Below are 19,480 nucleotides of genomic sequence, written 5' to 3'. Positions count from 1 at the left end.
CATGTTTTATCAGGTTCCTCAAGGATATTATACTCTCAGATTACTTCAGTGTTTTGTAAATGGCCAACATGATTCTTCACCGTACATTTCCTATTCAGCAAAAATAACTGCCCTGCACACGTCTTGCATAGGAGCCACTAAAAAAAAAACAAAGGAAAGAAAACTAACTCCTTAGTTTATCGCTCGATAACGTGCTTTGAATAATAATCAGAAATGAATTGCAAAATGTTCTATTGCAATATTTGACCATGCAACTCGCAGAGAAAATCGATTTGGGGGAAAAGAACTTTCTAGTTTGATCACTGTTAAGATCTCAAGGACGTGTTTAAACGTACAATATCTTATATACTACAAACCCGTCTAGTTAATTTATTATCACATTTGTGTACATGTGTATCTCATCGACATTGTATTAGACTTCAGAATACAACAGTTTTAGTGCAGTCTCTGGAAGAATGAAATTACTTTCGCTGTTGTGGATGTTCACACTTATGCCAGATATTTTAAGTATTTATTTTGTTGTGATTATTTTATTTTTTTTTTTATCAAAATGAATTCATATTTCATTATATCTTACTGACTAATACATGTAATAGAACAAGTGAATATTCGTATAATTGGTATTGTTTCTTCATAAAATGTGATTATGTGGAGCATGATTTTACATTGATAGTTTTTTTTTGTGTGATATGCAAGTAATTTCAAGCTCTTCTGGTCATAGACCAGAGGAGCTTAATATGATGATAAGGCGTCCGACGTCTGTCTGTCTGTAGACAATTTTTCAAAACGGTACTCCTCCTACAGTTTTGGTCTGATTTCATTATAACTTGGAACACAAGTAGACTACACTAAGATACGTAATTTTGATAATAGGTTTTTAATTTCGATGAACGGTGTTGCCGTGATTACTAAAAAGAGAAATTTCTGTTAAATATTTTCAAAATGCTACTCCTCCTAAAGTTTTTATCTGATTTCAATAAAACTTGGCACATAATTAGACTTCACTAAGATACATAATTCTATTTAATGTTTATTGGTTTTTAATTTCGATGAACGGTATTGCCATGGTTACTGAAAATCTTTGAAATATTTTCAAAATGATACTCCTCCTACAGTTTTGGTCTGATTTCAATATAACTTGGCACACAAGTAGTCTCGTGAAATATTTTTCAAATGCTATTCCTACTACAGTTTAGATCTGATTTCAATATAACTTTGAACAAGTAGAATACTAGTACACTAAGATAAATAAATCTTCATATCGATTTTAGATTTCGATGAACGGTGTTGCCATGGTTACTTAAAATAAATATTTCTTAGAAATATCTTTAAAATGCTACTCCTCCTACAGTTTTGATCTGATTTTGATAAATCTTTGCCAAGAAAATGGCTTTAAAACCAATGATCAATGTTTAATCTATTGCTGTTGCAAAGTTTCAAGTTCAAATGCTACTTCTCTCAACCTTTGTTATAAGTATAAACCAGTGGTCTAAGAGCTACAGTCTCGCCAGAGACTTCTGGTTCTGGATATGCAAGATGATTATGGCAATATGCAACCTTTTAAAATAAGCCGATATGCAACATTGCTATGTTAATAAACATGCAGGCATCCTATATCTAGCTGTGTTTACCTTTACGAGTAGATCTATTTATTCAAATGAAGAACACGTTGCGATAGGATGAGGTAACATGCGGGGCGGGGGGGGGGGGGTGTTAATTTTTTGAATTGTAGTAAAGCTAATTTGTTAAACAGTTTAAAATATTCATATATCTTAAGTGCTGGAGTCGCGATATTTCTCGTGGAGTTTGTACGTACATCGCGTCTCAAACATCGGTTCGGACTCTATTTATGCCAGAGATACCCCTACTTTTTTTCAAATTCATTTATGAATACAGTAACATCTATGGCAAGTTAAACGTTGCAATATTCGATCTTTTCCATTTGTATTGTAAAATTTTCCATTTGTATTGTATAATTTTTATTTGTATTCTATAATTTTCCATTTGTATTGTAAAATTTTTCATTTGTATTGTATAATTTTGCATTGTATAATTTTCCATTTGTATTCTATACGAGGGGCATTTCAAAAGTTCTGGCAACTGTTTAATAAAAGATTAACCGTTTTACGGAAATTATTGAGTTTTACATCATTGGAAAGATGAGAAAAATATACACATATTGTGACGTCACTTCATAATTTATATGACGTAATAGCTCCGAAAATGACGTCAGAATATAGAATGTTTAGCATACTGAAAAGTCGCGTTTTTATCCACATGAGACGATCGTAAAAGTTCTGTCAAAGGCTTATTTGAAAAAATATTTCAAAGAAAATTTTAATCTGAAAAGAGGTAGAGTAGGACTATGATACTGTTTATCAGCAATTCCATTATTCATTGTATTGTTTGTTTACGAGCGCGGTTTATATTCGGTTATGCTATCATAGACATTCATTTAAGATTTTCATTTACATGATACGGCTGGCTTTTCGGTCTTTTATATAGCTCTCCATTGTTTGAAATAAAACATGATCTGTATTAAACTGAAGTATATTAATGCAGTTTTCATCAAATATATTTTGAGTAACAGGACTCTTACCGTTTACGAATAAAATGTACTAAATCTTGTCCCCGACTGGATTCTGTGCCAATTTTTTTATATAAATTCAACTTCGGCGCCCCAAAACTCACTACTGCTTTTGACTTTTGAATCCAAAAAATGAATATAAGTTACTCATACATGTAAAGTCTTATTTATTTTCCATGCATTAAAATTTGCGAATATGTGGAGGTACGATGGGGTTAAAACTGCGCCGCCGCCATTTTGGATTTTACGAGAAAATATTGGGCACAATAAACTTAACTTCTGTTGAGCCTTCATCGATCCCACAAATCTGGTTAAAACACCTGACGAATTAATACCATCGAACTTTGTAACACGAAAGCCTATTTTTCTTTGATTGTCAACTTTGTCTTTTTCTCACATTTAGGTCTCTTTTACGCAAAAGTTTGAGCGAGATTCGATAAAACCATGCTAATTTTGACACTCGATAAAACCATCTCAGAACAAGAAGATCTTCAAAATAAAATGCCATGTGATAGATTGTAGTCTATGTAAACACTGCACCAACTGGCATTTGCGTCCGTTCACTTGCAACCGAGTAATGAGCAAAAGTTGTCTTGAAAATTTTAATTTGATCAAATTGTGTCTTTTGTTACGTCATTTTTATGGTCAGTATGCTAAACATTCTATATTCTGACGTCATTTTCGGAGTTATTACGTCATAAAAATAATAAAGTGACGTCACAATATGTGTATATTTTTCTGATCTTCCCGATGATATCAAACTCAATAATTTCCGTAAAACGGTTAATTTTTTATTAAACAGTTGCCAGAACTTTTGAAATGCCCCTCGTAATTTTCCATTTGTATTGTATACTATTTCTTCTGCATTACATATTTGCCATTTGCATTGTATAATTTTTCATTTGCATTTTATACTTTTCATTTATATTGTAAAAAAAATCATTTGTATTGTATAATTTTTTATTTGTATTCTACATTTTCCATTTGCATTGTATAATTTTTCATTTGCATGGTATGATTTTTCATTTATATTGTTAAAAAATCATTTGTATTGTATAATTTTTTTTATTTGTATTCTATCTTTTCCATTTGTATTGTATAATTTTTCATTTGCATTGTATCCGAGTGATTGTATATTTTGGTTTGTTATGAAGGATTTCATTGGTTTAATCTAATCATATATCGGATTTATAATATCCGAAATGTTCCGCGAAGTTCACTTGTCTCGTTCAACCAGACGCTCGGCTGAATCCGTAAATCTCTGACCAGCTTTCTGCTGGTCGGAGATTTACGGAGACAACCGAGCGTCTGGTTGAACGAGACTAGAAATTTACACGCGTTTTATCCATTATGAGTCTTGTCCCATTACCCCTGCACTTCGTTATCGGGGTCCCCAAGGGATCATGGGACAATATTTAACGAAGTGCAAGGGATCATGGGACAATATTTAACGAAGAGCAAGGGATCATGGGACAATAGCAAGTGCAAGGGGTCATGGGACAGAACGATGTGCAAGTGATCATGGGACAAGACTACCCGATAGTGCAAGGGATCATGGGACAATAACGAAGTGCAAGGGATCATGGGAAAGACTAATATATGATTAAATTAAACCAATGAAATCCTTCGCAACAAACCAAAATAAACAATCCCTATGATACAATGCTAATGAAAAATTATACAATACAAATGGAAAATATAGAATACAAATAAAAAATTATACAATACAAATGATTTTTTTTACAATATAAATGAAAAATGTACAAATAATGCAAATGAAAAATTATACAATGCAAATGGCAAATATAATACAAATGAAAAATTATATAATACAAATGGAAAATTATAGAATACAAATGGAAAATTATACAATGCAAATAAAAATTATACAATGCAAATGAAAAATTATACAATAGAAATGGAAAAATTATAGAATACAAATAAGAAATATACAATACAAATGGAAAATTTTACAATACAGATGGAAATGATCGAATATTGCAACGTTTGACTTGCCATAAACATCAATGTGAAATTATTAATATTCGTTTACTTGCGTTGTTTTCGAGGTACATTGTATGAAGAGACCTATATATTCATAGAAGGAAACATAAATTTCATTTGCATAAGTACTAGTAGATCAATAAATTTTCGCGACACCTTATTTGCGCGAGATAGTCATTGACTTTTCAGTAGCGAGACATAATTTTTACGATTTTTTGACATTTCTTTATAAGCTTAGGGAATATATCATATGCGAGACGGTCTCGCGAAACTAAGCGAAAAAAAGTTCTCGAAATAAAGTGATTGATAATAAAAATTATAAAATCTAGGAAATTAAATTCCAACGAACCCCCTCCTCTTCAAACCTCTTAATTTTAAACCCACAAAAATTAGGCGATTCTATGGTAATTCGACTCCGACTCAATGTGTCAGTTTTTTTGTATAATTATGTAGTTTTGTCGGCATTCAACAAATACATGACAATAAACCTTTGTAGAAAACAAGAAACAATATGATCGGATCAGAATAAGAAGTAATACAATATCCAGTATATTTAGTGACATTTTCAACCATAATCAAATTGTAATTCGCCCGTTCTAAATTGTTCTTGAATTTGGGTGAATTAAAATAATGACCACCAAACTGAGTTTTCTACATAAAATATTTTTCACTTCTATCGTCATGTACAAAGAAGTACATGCACTCTGGTTAACAGTCCTACATGTATGTGGCAATAAAATATACCATTGGATATGATAGTTTAAAAATTTTTATCAGTAAAACTTTTCCTGAAAAAAGAAAATATAACTTTAACCTAAAAGACTTTCTAAAATACATTTTCAAGAGAAATTTTATTTCCTTATGTTTCAGAATGGTAACATAGGATATAAATGATCAAAACTTTATTGAGTTTCTTCTCTTGTATATATGTTTTTAAAAATGGTTTTTGGTTGTCATTTTACATTTTTTTCCGACAAGTTTTTCATATTTTCAAGACGTCAAAACATTATTATTTGCAATGTGTGAATTATGTACGAGGGCCGTTCAAAAATTACGCGGACTGTCCTATTATTTACTTTTACAGACGTCATATAGTTATGAAATTTCACAGAAATATGTATCTTAAAGATTTCAATATATTTTAGGCAAAATTTCTGTATTTTTAAAAAATTCTACGAAAATTATCGGTATGTTGATATCGCTGTCGGAGAGGTACGGAGCAAGACCAAAAAATTGAAGCAAAAGCATGCGGAATCCAAAATTAAACTCATTAATTTTCTATAATTCGCGATATTTTTCGACAATTTTCTGAAATGTATCTTTAAATTGTTTTATCATTATGTATTTAGATTTCTGACGTGATATTTGAAGTACTAACAGAAATATAGTGATTTTTCTCTGATGCGATTCCCTTGAAAACGACTGTGAAAATGACGTCTACTGAATTGACGGCGCACCACACTTTTGTTAAATTATGTGTAATGCTCGAGATATAGCAAACATAGATCCAAAATATGCATAATAAAACATGTAGTAAATAAGGGTATTCGTGACATTCATCCACAAATAGCAAAATGAAATTTGAGACCGCTAGACCTCTGTTAATAGGCTATACGGGAGGACGGGAAGAAGATTATCGACGAAATCTTTATCCGGACTGTACAGAACGCGATTGAGAGACACAAATATCACACTGTATCTCATAAATACCTGCAGTTTTTGGTTTTAATTAAATCAAAAAAGAACATTTTTTCTTGTTTAATAGATTTTAAGCTCAACAAGAAATGATATTTGGATGTTGAGTAAAAAAGGTAACTCAAACTGTACAGATACTTATGGGGAAATGTTGAGAAAATGAAAACTCAATCACATATTATTTTATAATGCCTGTGACGTCGAAAATTTTGCTGCTCCGTGACTCAATGATATGTCCTTATAAATCACTCAAAATTGATACCAATTTACAACATTTTGCTATGAAATTTTGAAGACCTTATAAGTAAAGATTCTTTTTTATTATGTGTGACATTTTACCCGATTATGTCGTCAAATATTTTTTCTGTGCAACAAGTCCGCGTAATTTTTGAACGGCCCTCGTAAATGTATGCATTGTATATAAAATATGTGTAAGGTGATGAAAACCTTTGTCTGAATTTATTCTAAAATGTTTGTAATTTATTGATAGACATGGATTTTTTTTTAAAAATCAAATAGTATCAAACTTTTTTTGATATATTTTTTTTCAGTAAATTAAGATAGATGAAATTCATTTAGCAGCATCAAGTTGTGATGAAATTGTGCAATAATTCTATATAGTCCCATACTTCAAAATTAAAAAAAAATGAAAGTATTTCAATCTGGCTTTACATCTTGAATTATAGTTTTCCGTGGTTATTAAAAAACCTAGCTAAAATATACATCTCGAGGATATTTTCCTTCACAGGACAAACACTACTATTTAATTTAGCAACTGAGGTCAATTAGAGACATTCTACTCCTCGATATTCTCTTTAATATATATCTACTTGTATTTAATCAGCAATAATTCGAATATATATATTGCACTCCTGACCAACAGTTTAAAACGAATCGAATGTTTATTAATTACAATAGTCTTAAAATCATATTGAGAAGCACTGATGTCACTTTATCTTTCGGCTATAATGCAGGTCAGTGCACCTCTAAAGGAGACATTGTTTTCTTAATGGATGAATCTGGAAGCATCGGGGCAGCAAATTTCGAAAAAATGAAGTCTTTTGTGAATGCAGTCATTTCTAACTTTCAAATAGGAACCACCGCCAATCAGTTCAGTGTAGTTACATTTGATTCCACCCCCAGTCAAGTTTTTCAACTAGACAAATATCTTACCAATTCATCACTCCAAAATGTAGTTTCCGCAATTAATTTTACCGGCGGTGGGACAGACATAGGAGAAGCGCTAGACTTCGCCAGAAATTACTCTTTCCTATCTTCCAGTGGTGCCAGAAGTGATGCAGCTAAAATAGTTGTCCTCATCACAGACGGTCAAAGTTCGATTTCAAACGAAGGTGATCAACTGAAGGCTGTCGGCGTGACTGTTTTTTGTGTCGGAGTTGGATCAGGCGTGAATTCGGCTGTTTTGAGAAGCATCTCTACCCACAACGACTACACATATCTAACGTCATTTGACTTATTGACTTCTTTAGCAAGCGCCATATCAAGTGGAACTTGTGCTGATGGTAAAATGAAACAAGAGGAATAATAATTTGAAGTTCTGAACATTTTCAAGTTTATATAAAGAATGTTACAAAAACTTATGATTTTTTTTTTTAATTTTACACATTTATTCATTAAACTGAGTCGGTTAAAATTCCCGCCTATACAGGTACATCTATTTTCTTATTTAGATATTGATGACTGTCTATCGAATCCCTGTATGAATGGTGGGACCTGTGAGGACCGATTTGGAGAGTACCTGTGTCATTGTCCAAGTGGCATTACCCATCCAAACTGCGAAGTACCAGGTATGTACACCATCCTTGACCTTAATCGTTAGTACTTTCAGTGTATGCCCCAACGAACAAAAAGAGTGGAAGACGTACATGTACAACCTTTGTTTTCAAGTATATTTTAATCAATCCATTATATTAAAATGGCCTTAAAACAGAAAGAAAAAGATGTGTTGAATATTCAAAGTTGTTTCAAGGTTAGAGATGAGCTACATTTTAATTTCAGTTGATATAAAATAATTTTATATTGGAAGCATACTATTTATGTTGAAAAGATAAAATAGAATAGTAGGTTAAAACACATTTATTCTAAGTCTAACATTTAAACATTCCACAAATAACTTCCAATACAAAAACATCAAATAACATTGAAATACATATACATACTTTGGCATAAAAAGGGGCAGACTCAGCTTCTCATAGTTTTGATCAGTTAAAAACCCTATCCTCAAAACAACGGAACCAGTCCCAAGAGCCGGAAGAAAGGTACAGATATATGTACCAGTCAACTCGGTGAAACTGGTGTGCTTTGAGATTGAGGTTCAACTTCCAAGACAAACTCAACTCGGTGTAACAGCATAGGAGACCAGTCATGTTTGACCGACAAGATCCGGAAGAGCACGTAGTACTCAACCCGGTGTGGTAGATTGAAAGATGGACTGGTTCCAGACTACAAGAGCCGGAAGAGAATGTCTGGAAGATGATCTATCGTCAATGCTTATAAACTCGGTGTAGCCTCTCTATGAATTTAGTGAGATATTTCTCTCAGCATGCCGAAATGAAAACCACTTCATAGTTAGGTAACAAGAGCCGGAATATAAGCTATTAAAACAAGTTACATGATTTTTGGGGGGTTTAAAATTTAATAATTTATATATATGGTCAAAAATTATTAAAGACCAAAACAAAGGCTGAGTCTACCCAATTTGGGAATGAAAATATACATCTATAAGCATTTTACATGAAAATAAAAAATATGGAGATGCGGTGGGGTGGAGGCGGTTAGACTTCTGTTTACAATCCACTCTGCCACTGAAACTAGTTTAGCCAATCAGAATCGTTGAACAAATTAAATGTAACTATCAGAACCTAACCTGGTAGATGTTAAAGTTACGGTATTCTTTTCAACATAAACTTAGCTTATTCTCATAAGCCTTAGTAATAGAGTGGGTTCATAACAGGAAATTATTATCAATTAGTATCATTAAGTATGACACAAATTTTTGTTAGATTTGAGTTTCTGCCATGTGCTCAGATAGTGTGTATTTTCATGGTTAAGATGAGGCAGTTTCTCTGTAATACTACCTTTAAGAAATAATTGGGATGCGGTGTTCCTATGAATGATATAAATAGGTGTGACGAAAACCTCGATTAGATTCATTTCAGATCTGGGGATAAAAAGACGTGACTTCTGATTTAAAAAAATAATAAACATCTAGTCTTTGTTTACTACTAGTAATTTTAAAAGGGTTATAACAATTTGCATTATTCTGCTCCATTGAACTCTATTTTGATTAACATTCTCAATGTGTTTTTTGCTTAAAAGACATTGCATCTTTTAACAAGAAAGTAAACAAGTCTCGTAAACAAAAATATACTTTGGAAAGCAAAGTCCCAGGATCCGTGTTCCCAATATCCAGAAAAAAAAATCCAATCGAACCCACAATGCTAAGTTAAACATAATTTTAAGCATTGCAGCCCTGCAAGATGCTTGTACTTTTTGAAACCATGAAAAGGATGTGCTTTAGGATGTTCATAATCATCTACGTCATATTAAATGCTGACGAATGCAGTCCAGATAGCAACAAACTCACTTTATGATTCCACATAAAGGTTTTTGCTTACTCTTTAATTTTTTTCTCGACAGGTTTACCAACCGTTGCAGTTGGACAGAGCATGACAGTGTCAGTCGGTTCCCCTGCAATCATCTATTGTACAGTCAGCGGAAGTGTTCTGTCAGTGTTTTGGCAATATCAAAAATCAGGAGTCACAACAAATGTGGATATAACAAACACAACTAAATATAGTGGATCCACTCCTACCAGACCATCGTTAACAATATATAACGTACAAATCTCAGATGTCGGAAACTATCGCTGTCTGGCAATAAACTCCATCGGTACAGGACAGAGTCCTACAATGGCTTACTTGGATATAATTAGCAGCAGTAGGTCACATTAAGTGTTTGATAATGATTTTGTAGAAGTAATTAAATATCGTTTTGTTTTCAAGATCACGCAAAGAGGCTGTATTAGAGTTAAAGCATTTGAACGTGTACTTCTACGTGTAAATCTTGCGTGTTTTAATGGGTATTCTACCACGATTATTGCCGACTTCAAAGGAATACCGCGGATATTATTCTCCAATAAATCACGAACGTCATCAAAAAATTATCAGATCAGAAAAAACGTATCAAACTTGAACATTGGCTATAGAATGAAATACTTGTTTAGACCTCATCGATGTGTCCTCTTTTGCAGTATAAACACTGTAAATTGCATCAAGTTGCTGATGAATGTCGGTTTTTATAGCTAAGTGGGCTATTCCAAGGGCCTCCCTATACTTTTAAACAACGTGATTTTAGTAAAAAAGGAACATGATTTTGTTATTGTATCTGTTCTTTAAAATTAATCAGCACATATTACGAACAAATTGGTAATTCGAAAAGGCTATTTTAACGCAACAAAAGCTCAAATCGTCTGATTTCCACACACAGGTAAGTTAACAAAATTTCCCTCTGGTGTTAAATGGAACAGCGTTATCGAGACATGGTGACCTAATTCGTTTCTCTATAGAGGAAACGATCAGCCGTATTTTAGTAGAATAGAAATAAAGTCCTTGTTGTCGTGAATGATGCAGGATAACCTCTTCGGTCTCGAAATGTTGTTTGAAATATAAAAGCTTTTATCTTTCAAACAACATTTCTCGACCTCGGAGGTTATCCTGCAACATTCGCGAAAATGCGGACTTTTATTTCTTAGGCCTACGTATAACTACCATCGTGTTCTGTTTATGTGTATCGGTAAGTGTAAAACGCCATGTCAACAATTGAAGTCACTTTACAATCCATTTTTATCAAATGGGTCATTCTCAAATTTTGTCCAGATTCAATCAACAGAATTCAGAGAAAAAAAATCCTGAGAACTAAATACTTTTAAGTTTTCTGTTAGTAATGAAACATCAGTGATGCGTAAATAATGTTGAAACACTAAGAATTCTATCAACATTTACTATAAAATCCACTATAAGTACATGCATCCACCAAGAAATGTCCTTGGTGTTACTTACTTAGAAATCGCAATAAAATAATAACTAACGAAAACTTAAGGTCTCTAGAATCATAATCTAAACATCCTGATGAAAAATATTCTATCAAAACAAACTGGGGGTTCTTGAGAGAGAAATTTTAGATGACATGAAGTTGAATGTTGTTGAAATTATAAAATTTGGTTATTCTTACAAATATACCTTAAGCATATGTCATTTTACCTCAGCATAAAACACAGGCTTTGCAAATATACTTCGTATTAGAAGACAGCAGGCTTGTGTAGCAAGATTTGATAAAATTTTGGAAAGATTTAGAATATAAATTCAGAAAAAAATAGTTGAGTAACACCAAGGACATTTTCATAACACAAAGGACATAAAAGTCACACAAAAGACGTTTTGTTCAAACCTTAAGAATAAATAATAAATTTGTTCCCCTTCCCCCGCAAAAAGCACAACAATGGCATTATCTAATAGATGTTAATGAAAGTATATGATTTTAAGAAAAAAAATTGCTTGGGATTTCATTTCTTTTTACATTTGGAGTCCAACTAGTAACACCAATGATTAAAAAGTAACAACATAGACATAATTGTCCAATTGTAAAGATACATGAACATCAACAACAAATAAAAATAAGTTGTGTATGAAAATGCAGGATTACTATCATAGGACCTAGAATCATTGATCGGTGCATGTACAAGTATTTGTATGTCCAAAAAGAAGTTGTAACACCAAAGACAAAAGAGAACACAAAGGACATCTCATTTTATTTGTTTTGTTTTACATACAGCCTCCTTCCACACTAGGTTATCTATTTAATACTTCCTACCTACAGGATGTGGAGGACGAATTATAACCAAATCATCACCAATGTTGTAATATTCATCTTCTACAGTTTTTGGTCAAATTTAGTTTTTTTTATTTTCATTACTGCTTTGATCATACATGAAGTTCTGATTGTCTCTTTTCCAGTGTTTCAGCAATTTTATCTGGTTTCTTTTCCAGGGTCTCAGTGTTTTCAGTATTTTTATTCAATTTTTTTTCCCAGGAACTCTGGTTGCTCTGTTTTTTCTTCATATGTACTCTTTTGTCTGCCCTTCCTTTTTTATAAATTATTTGATTTTAAGTTAAGTGTTGATCAGCTGCATAAAGAATATACCTTTGCCTAATGCCTATTTGTTGTTTGAAATAAATTTCAAGATATGCCGGGAAAGATAGAGATCCATGTTAAGTACTGCCTCTACTATAATGTCAACTCTTACTTCAGCGCTCTGACTTCATTCCAAAAGTTTTAATATACTTCAATAGTGTAAGGTTTGCAAACAATTTCCAAACTTTACGAGGAAAATCAATTAGACAAATCTGCATGAAGAGTATCTTCATCTACATTCAAACAAAAATTCATCATTGGTGACAGATGCATTGTTCCTCTGAAATATAATCTTTTGATATCGCTTTTGATAGTGATGAAAAATTCGTAACTATTTCATCGTCGGACATACTCATTCCATGCTAGAATAGTAAAATGTTCTATATCTGACGTTACTTTGAAGGTGTCTGGATTCCTTTGATCTTTCGCTTGTCTGTCTGTCTCTTTTTTGCAACTTTTGATCTGTTTCGTCCTTTCAATATCTTCATCGAGAGAACATAACATGAAATCAACAGGTTTCAGAGTAAAAAATGTCATATATCATAAAATCCTGGATTTTTATTTTATTCCCTTGTGTTTCTATACTTCCCTGGAGTTACCACTTTAACCATCTCATTTTTAAGGACTTCATTATGTTTAATGTAAGTCAAATTGTACCACCTCCCCACAATTGTTTTGTTTTATACACTGAACACAATTACAACTTCATACGTGGTATTTTTATTTCATTTTTCTATCTTAAATGCTTGTCATGTCCCTTGTGCAACTGAATTTGTCTATAATGTTACCATAGTTAAGTATTATAGGGTTAAAAAGGGGTAAAGATGTATTTCATAAGAAATTTTGATATTTCAATTTACTCAAAATAAATAATTCTCTCTACTCTACCGCTGAAGCAAGAATAACTACAAGAGTATATTAATAATGAAAATGTTTCATCATTTTGACGTCCACAGAGTTACCAAATTTGTCCTTTGTGTTACGCGTATCGTTTATTGAATTAATTTGTGGCATGTATAAAATATTATATGTAAAACATATGATCAGATGATACAAATATTATTGATAAACTATTTTCGATAAACTTTACACATTATATTTTATCTTTAAATTGTAAATATTGAAGTTTCTGTACAGATTGTCCATAGAGTAACTAAATATGTCCTTGGAGTAACTTTTCCTACATTAACAAAATGGACAGTAACGCCAGGGAATTACTACATCAAAAGTTACAAGTATAAAAGCAATGACTGCATTAAAAAGATAGAGCACAGCTCCTACATCATGTGTATTTCACTTCAAAGTCGCTCAATGGATCACAAACATTATATATTAATTATCTTCACATTATTTAAGTAACTCCAAGGACCTAAAAATAAATTACTCTCTCAACCAAACTCAACTGAAACCAAATATTGTGTCTACGGGGTGAAACGCACATGTTCTGTGTCTTTTTATATTTTGGCGGGTACAATATCTTTAGAAGGCGGCTGATGCTCAAGAGTTCCTTCAAGAAAAATAACTGTTACAGATAACTTTTATGTCTTGGTTACTCCAAGGACACGGCGAAAATCACAGTTTTTTTTAACGTTTATTGTTTAAAAAAATTATAATTCTTACTTTTTTCAGTCACCTTTTAGCATGTTTTTAAACAATGTTAAGGATAAACAATACATTAAAGGTATTTTATACTCCCAAATTATATTTACTGTCTCAATAAGGAGGGTTGAAAATATACCCTCGGCGAAATCACAAGCAATTTTCTTTAATTTAACTCATGTTGAAGGATTTTTTTCAGTATTTATATCAATTTTTGATCGTACTTTAAATCTGTTCTCTTAATTTTAGATCATTGTTAAGTTCATGAGCACAAAAAAGTTTTTATTTTATTAAAATATTTACCAGAAAACTTGTATCACTGAAATCTGGACATTTTTTGCGAATGACCCAAATAACTCCATGACTTTGATTAAAAATATAAATAAAGTTTCAATATCATAACAATCACCGCCTGAAAAATATATATATATTATAATTTAAGGTTTAGAACCTACACATTCTTACCTCCTTGTATTTATGAAACTACACGTTGTGTACAACATGTTGAATTACGCGGTTTGCTAAACTGATTACACAAATCGCAACTAGGGGTACCTAGCTACACATAGATGTACACTGTCATCTGGTTAACCTCTATTATAATAATATTAACAGCTAAGTGAAATGTATATTTTATTTATATCTCAGACTCAATGGTCACAGCCTTTTGGGTTGTATCTGGTTCAAGTGTGACTTCAACAGAAGACTCAACTGTAACATTAACGTGCGTATTTTACGGAGCAACTTTGACTTCTATTCAGTGGCAATATGAACAAAGCACTGGCACAACTACAATTATAGACACGACCAACTCAGTCAAATACAATACACCTACGGTAAGCTCTCCATCTTTAATCATAAGAAGTGTGACGTCAGCAGATACAGGGTACTACCGTTGTGTGGGAAACTCTATCAACGGTCAACAGGAAACTGGGCGACTCTACCTTCGAGTCACAACAGTGGAACAAGGTCGGTAAAACACATTTCTAAAATGATTCCAGGTTATATAACATCTAACCAATTTTTAAAATCATTTTTAGAGGATTCTATTTACAAAATTTAACTACTCTGTTTCCATCATTTTTTAACAGTAAACATGGATTCCATTTTTCATAGTTTTGTCAATTGCGATGTAAGGATTATTGCTCTTGATGTTTTCAGATAGTAAATCAAAAGACTGATAGCAAACAATTACATACAAAAAAGATAAATTTACATTCTTAAACGAATTTTTTTCAACAACAGCCTGGGTTTACATTATAAGATAAAAACAACAAGAGGCCCATGGGCCATATCGCTCACCTGAGCATATTGGCTAGAAAAAAGGCACAAATCAATTAAATATTAAAAGTAAGGCTTGAATTCTAACTATTTGAGAATACTTTCATATCACTAACAATGGCTTTACTGTTCTTGAAAAAAAAAATTCCCAATATTCTACTTTGTAAAAATCTCATCCCCATTATGGCCCCTCCCTACCCCTGGAATCATAACTTGAACAAATGTGAATCTATATAACCTAACGATGCTTCCATATCAATATAACTAAAGTATGGCCTTTCCATTACGATAAAAAAAAACTTAGATCGTTTATTGTGGTCCAACCCTAACTCCCGATCCCCGTCATGATTTGAACAAACTTGATTCTAAACTACCTGACGAAACTTCCATTTAAATATGACCAATTATGACTTTGTTGTACTCCAAAAGAAGATTTTTAAAGATTTTTCGTAAAACTTTGATTTACATAGTGGCCCCAACCTATCCCAGGGGGTCATGATTTGAACAAACTTGATTCTAAAGTACCTGAGGATGCTTCCACATAAGTTTTATCTTTCCTAGCCCAGTTATGCTTGAGAATTTAAAAAAAAAGATTTTTCCTACTGGAGATTCCTAATTATACGCGAGGAATTAATTTCCGCGTAATTTCGCGAGAAGCATCACTCGCTAAATATTATTACTCGTTATTTTTAGATTGCTGAAATCTATTTAAATTCTATTATCAACTGCCAATTCGCGAATTTTTATTCTCGCGATTTGACGTTAAAGAGCCAGTATGCGATAAAAAGTACTCGCGAAAAATAAGGAATCAACAGTATATATTCCTATGTCAAACTTTGATTTTCCATTGTGGCCCCGCCCTATCCCCGGGTCATGATTTGAACAAACTAGTCTTGATTCTACATTACCTTAGGATGCTTCCAGGTAAGTTTTATCTTTCCTGGCTCAGTGGTTCTTGAGAAGAAGATTTTTAAACGACTTTTCCTATGTATTCCCGTATAAAATTTGATATTACGTTGTGGCCCGCGCTATCCCCGGGGGTCATGGTTTGAACAAACTTGAACTCACACTACCTGAGGATGCTTCCACATGAGTCTTTCCTGGCCCAGTGGTCCTTGGGAAGAAGATTTTTAAAAGATGTTAATAATTTTTCACTAATTCATAATTATCTCCCCTTGGAAGATGGCGTGGCCCTTCATTTGAAGAAGAATTGAATTCCCTTCACCTAAGAATACTTTGTGGTAAGTTTCATTGAAATTGTCTCAAATTTTTCAACATTTTTGTTTTTAGATATTTTTCTTCAGTATTTTCAGGGTTGATAGACTTTCTTTAAAGACTTCTAAATATGTTTTCATTATTGTCATGAATGCATTTGTTGCAAAGATATGATCGATCCAAAATTTGTCCCACTGTCGGAGGTTCGAATCCCACTGGGGGCAGTTGACAAATTTTTTCTTTGTTTATGACTTTTTATGTCAGTTTGAAATGACTTCTCTCTCTATTAAAACATGTACGGAGGATTTTGCCGATTTTTAAAAGCTTTTTCAGGAGATATTCTGAAGAAATCTTTATCAAACATTTAATGGGAAGATGTAACATATAATTCTGAAGAAAGGTCGGTCGGAGGACCACTTGTGGCACTAGCAAGAAGAACGCATATAGTTATTTTTTTACTATTTAACTGTGGTTTTTCCCCATAATTTTTTTTAATTTTATTGTGATCCCATTTAAGCCCCCTGGGGGTCATAATTTTAACAAATATATATCTAAACTATCAGAGGACGATGTAAAACTTTGATTGCCAATTGTGGCCCTGCCCTACCCCCAGGGAGCACATGATTCAAACAAACTTGAATGTACACTACCTGAGGATCTATCCACACAAGTTTTATCTTTCCTGGCCCATTAATTTTTCACTAATTTGTAATTATCTCCGCTCGGACTGGGGTCTGGTCCTTCATTTGAACAAACTTGAATCTCCTTCACCCAAGGATACTTGATGGCAAGCATGGTTAGAATTGGTCCAGTGGTTCTTGAGAAGAAATTGAAAATATGAAAAGTTTACAGACGGGCAGACAGACAGACGAACGCCAGACAAAATGTGATCAGAAAAAAGCTCATTGAGCATTGCGCTCAGGTGAGCTAAAAATTTGACTTAATCACAGAATGAAAATAAATTAATTTAGTTGATTTAAAATGGTAATGTATCTTTTTTAATTAGGTCAATGTGACCAATTTGACTGCAATGTGTTAAGTAATTGTGAGGTAACCGATGGTACCCCATCCTGCGTAATCAGTTCATGGAAGGTGGCCCTAGTGGGCGTGTTCAGCGTTATTGCGGTAGCTGGGGGCGCGACCTTACTGTCAATGACAGCATTAAAGGTCTATAAGAGGTAAATTAATTGAACAGTTTGAATTTTACAAACACACACCAGAAAACATATTTCTTTCTGGTCCACAGGCCATTTGTTATGTTTCTGCAAAAAATAAGAAATTACAAAGATAAACCATAATGATGATTGTTCGAATTCAATCTGATTAAAATACAAATCTCTGCATAGCACAGAACGTAGACAGTTGTAGTTTAATCAGATTGGTTCAAATTAAAATTTTGCACTTTTACGAAAGGACGTCAACTATATCAAAGAAAAATAATGTATACTGCTATTTTATTGCACTATTAAATACAATTATCATGGTTATTGTTTGCTTTGAAAGAAAATATTGAGATTTAAGTCACTGCATTAATAGATATTGGCCTATTTAGATTTATTGCGAAGTTTTTACACTAGTCAGCATATTATTCAAAATTACCATAAAACACGATAAAAGCGAATACGCTATAATGAATTGACGCTTATAGTGAATTTGAAATTTTATTCTCCATAGCTTTGAAATATTTTGTGAAGCTTACGGATATAACGAATTATGTTTATAACAAAGAGAAATGGACTATCCCTGGCACTTTTAAAGGGACATGGACACAGTTTCAACTGAATTTTTTAAACCAATTTTAATGCTTACAATTCCTAACTAAGTCATCATCTAATGATCAGCAAAAATTTGAACATCCTTTATTGATTAACAAACGAGATACAGAACTTCAAGTTCTTTAGATTGTAAACAAGGCTCGTGCCTTGTTTTTGTTTACATAGAGAATATCTCACATTATAACAAAATGAAATTCAACAAATTACTAGAAACTGTCTAATTGTATTTAGAATTAACTTCTTTATTGAACTTATTTGGTTTGAATGAACATATGTAAGTATGTAAACAAAACATGACACGAACTCTTTAGGTTTCAAACTCTAAATCTCTCTTGTATCTCAACAACTGAAGTTCAAATTTTTGATGATCATTAGAAAGACCTTAGTTAAATATTTATAAAAATGGAAAAATAAATCTGAAATTTTTTTAGCTGAACTGTGTATATGCCCCTTTAAATTAATATCATGGAATAAAGGTTATAATTTTTACATTAAGCTCCCCCCAAAAAAACATGGTTTGCCCTTATGAGCCCTCTAGAGACAAACATTTTTTGTGTACAATAATACTGATATGTTTAATGTGATGATTTATTTTTGATTTAAGGAGGTTGGAAATACTTTTTTTATTTTTACAATCATGCATATATACTTCCATAAAAGTTTATCACAAAATTTATCTTTAAAGCTTATTGTTTTTGTTTAAGGTACAGCTCCACCCATTTGTTTGATTACGCAATTCATCAGTACATAGAAAAAGATCTAGGACAACAGAAGATGTCGTTCGACCCCCGTGTTTTGTACTGAGCACAAAACGCATTTCACCCATAAATAGGCTTTATTCATTTATAAGATGTCAGTAGATGTTAGTAGGTGGTTGTATTTTTTTTTATAGTGCCTTAATTAAATTTTAAATGTTTTTAAGTTTTGGTCTTCAAATCCTTTATTATATAGATGTAAACTTTCAAAATACTATCACATTATCAATTGAAAAATCGTTTACTAGTATATATTACCCCTTTTTAATATTTTCGAAAACTATCGATATTCATGTTGGTTTTTGCCTTGAAAGATATTTAATATAAATTATTTTATGAAATATACAAATAATCAC

General features: G+C 32.3%; 1 protein-coding gene across 1 annotated transcript; it reads left to right on the top strand.

The window, feature by feature from the left end:
* Window positions 1–267: 267 nt before the first annotated feature.
* LOC134270209 (uncharacterized) lies at window positions 268–19,273 on the top strand. Its single transcript, XM_062752397.1, has 7 exons — window positions 268–507; window positions 7,261–7,809; window positions 7,978–8,094; window positions 9,947–10,246; window positions 14,747–15,067; window positions 17,601–17,772; window positions 19,074–19,273. The coding sequence occupies exons 1-7, from the start codon at window positions 456–458 to the stop codon at window positions 19,171–19,173; spliced, it is 1,611 nt and encodes a 536-aa protein (XP_062608381.1). The 5' UTR covers window positions 268–455; the 3' UTR covers window positions 19,174–19,273.
* Window positions 19,274–19,480: the final 207 nt, after the last annotated feature.

Source organism: Saccostrea cucullata, unplaced genomic scaffold, assembly GCF_032062105.1.
Source record: "Saccostrea cucullata isolate Sc308-1 unplaced genomic scaffold, CSIRO_AGI_Scuc_v1 ctg49, whole genome shotgun sequence".
In the NCBI taxonomy this organism is placed as follows: Eukaryota; Metazoa; Mollusca; class Bivalvia; order Ostreida; family Ostreidae; genus Saccostrea; species Saccostrea cuccullata.
The sequence above is the reverse complement of the archived record's forward strand: the minus strand, read 5'-3'. Positions and strand labels throughout refer to the sequence as shown.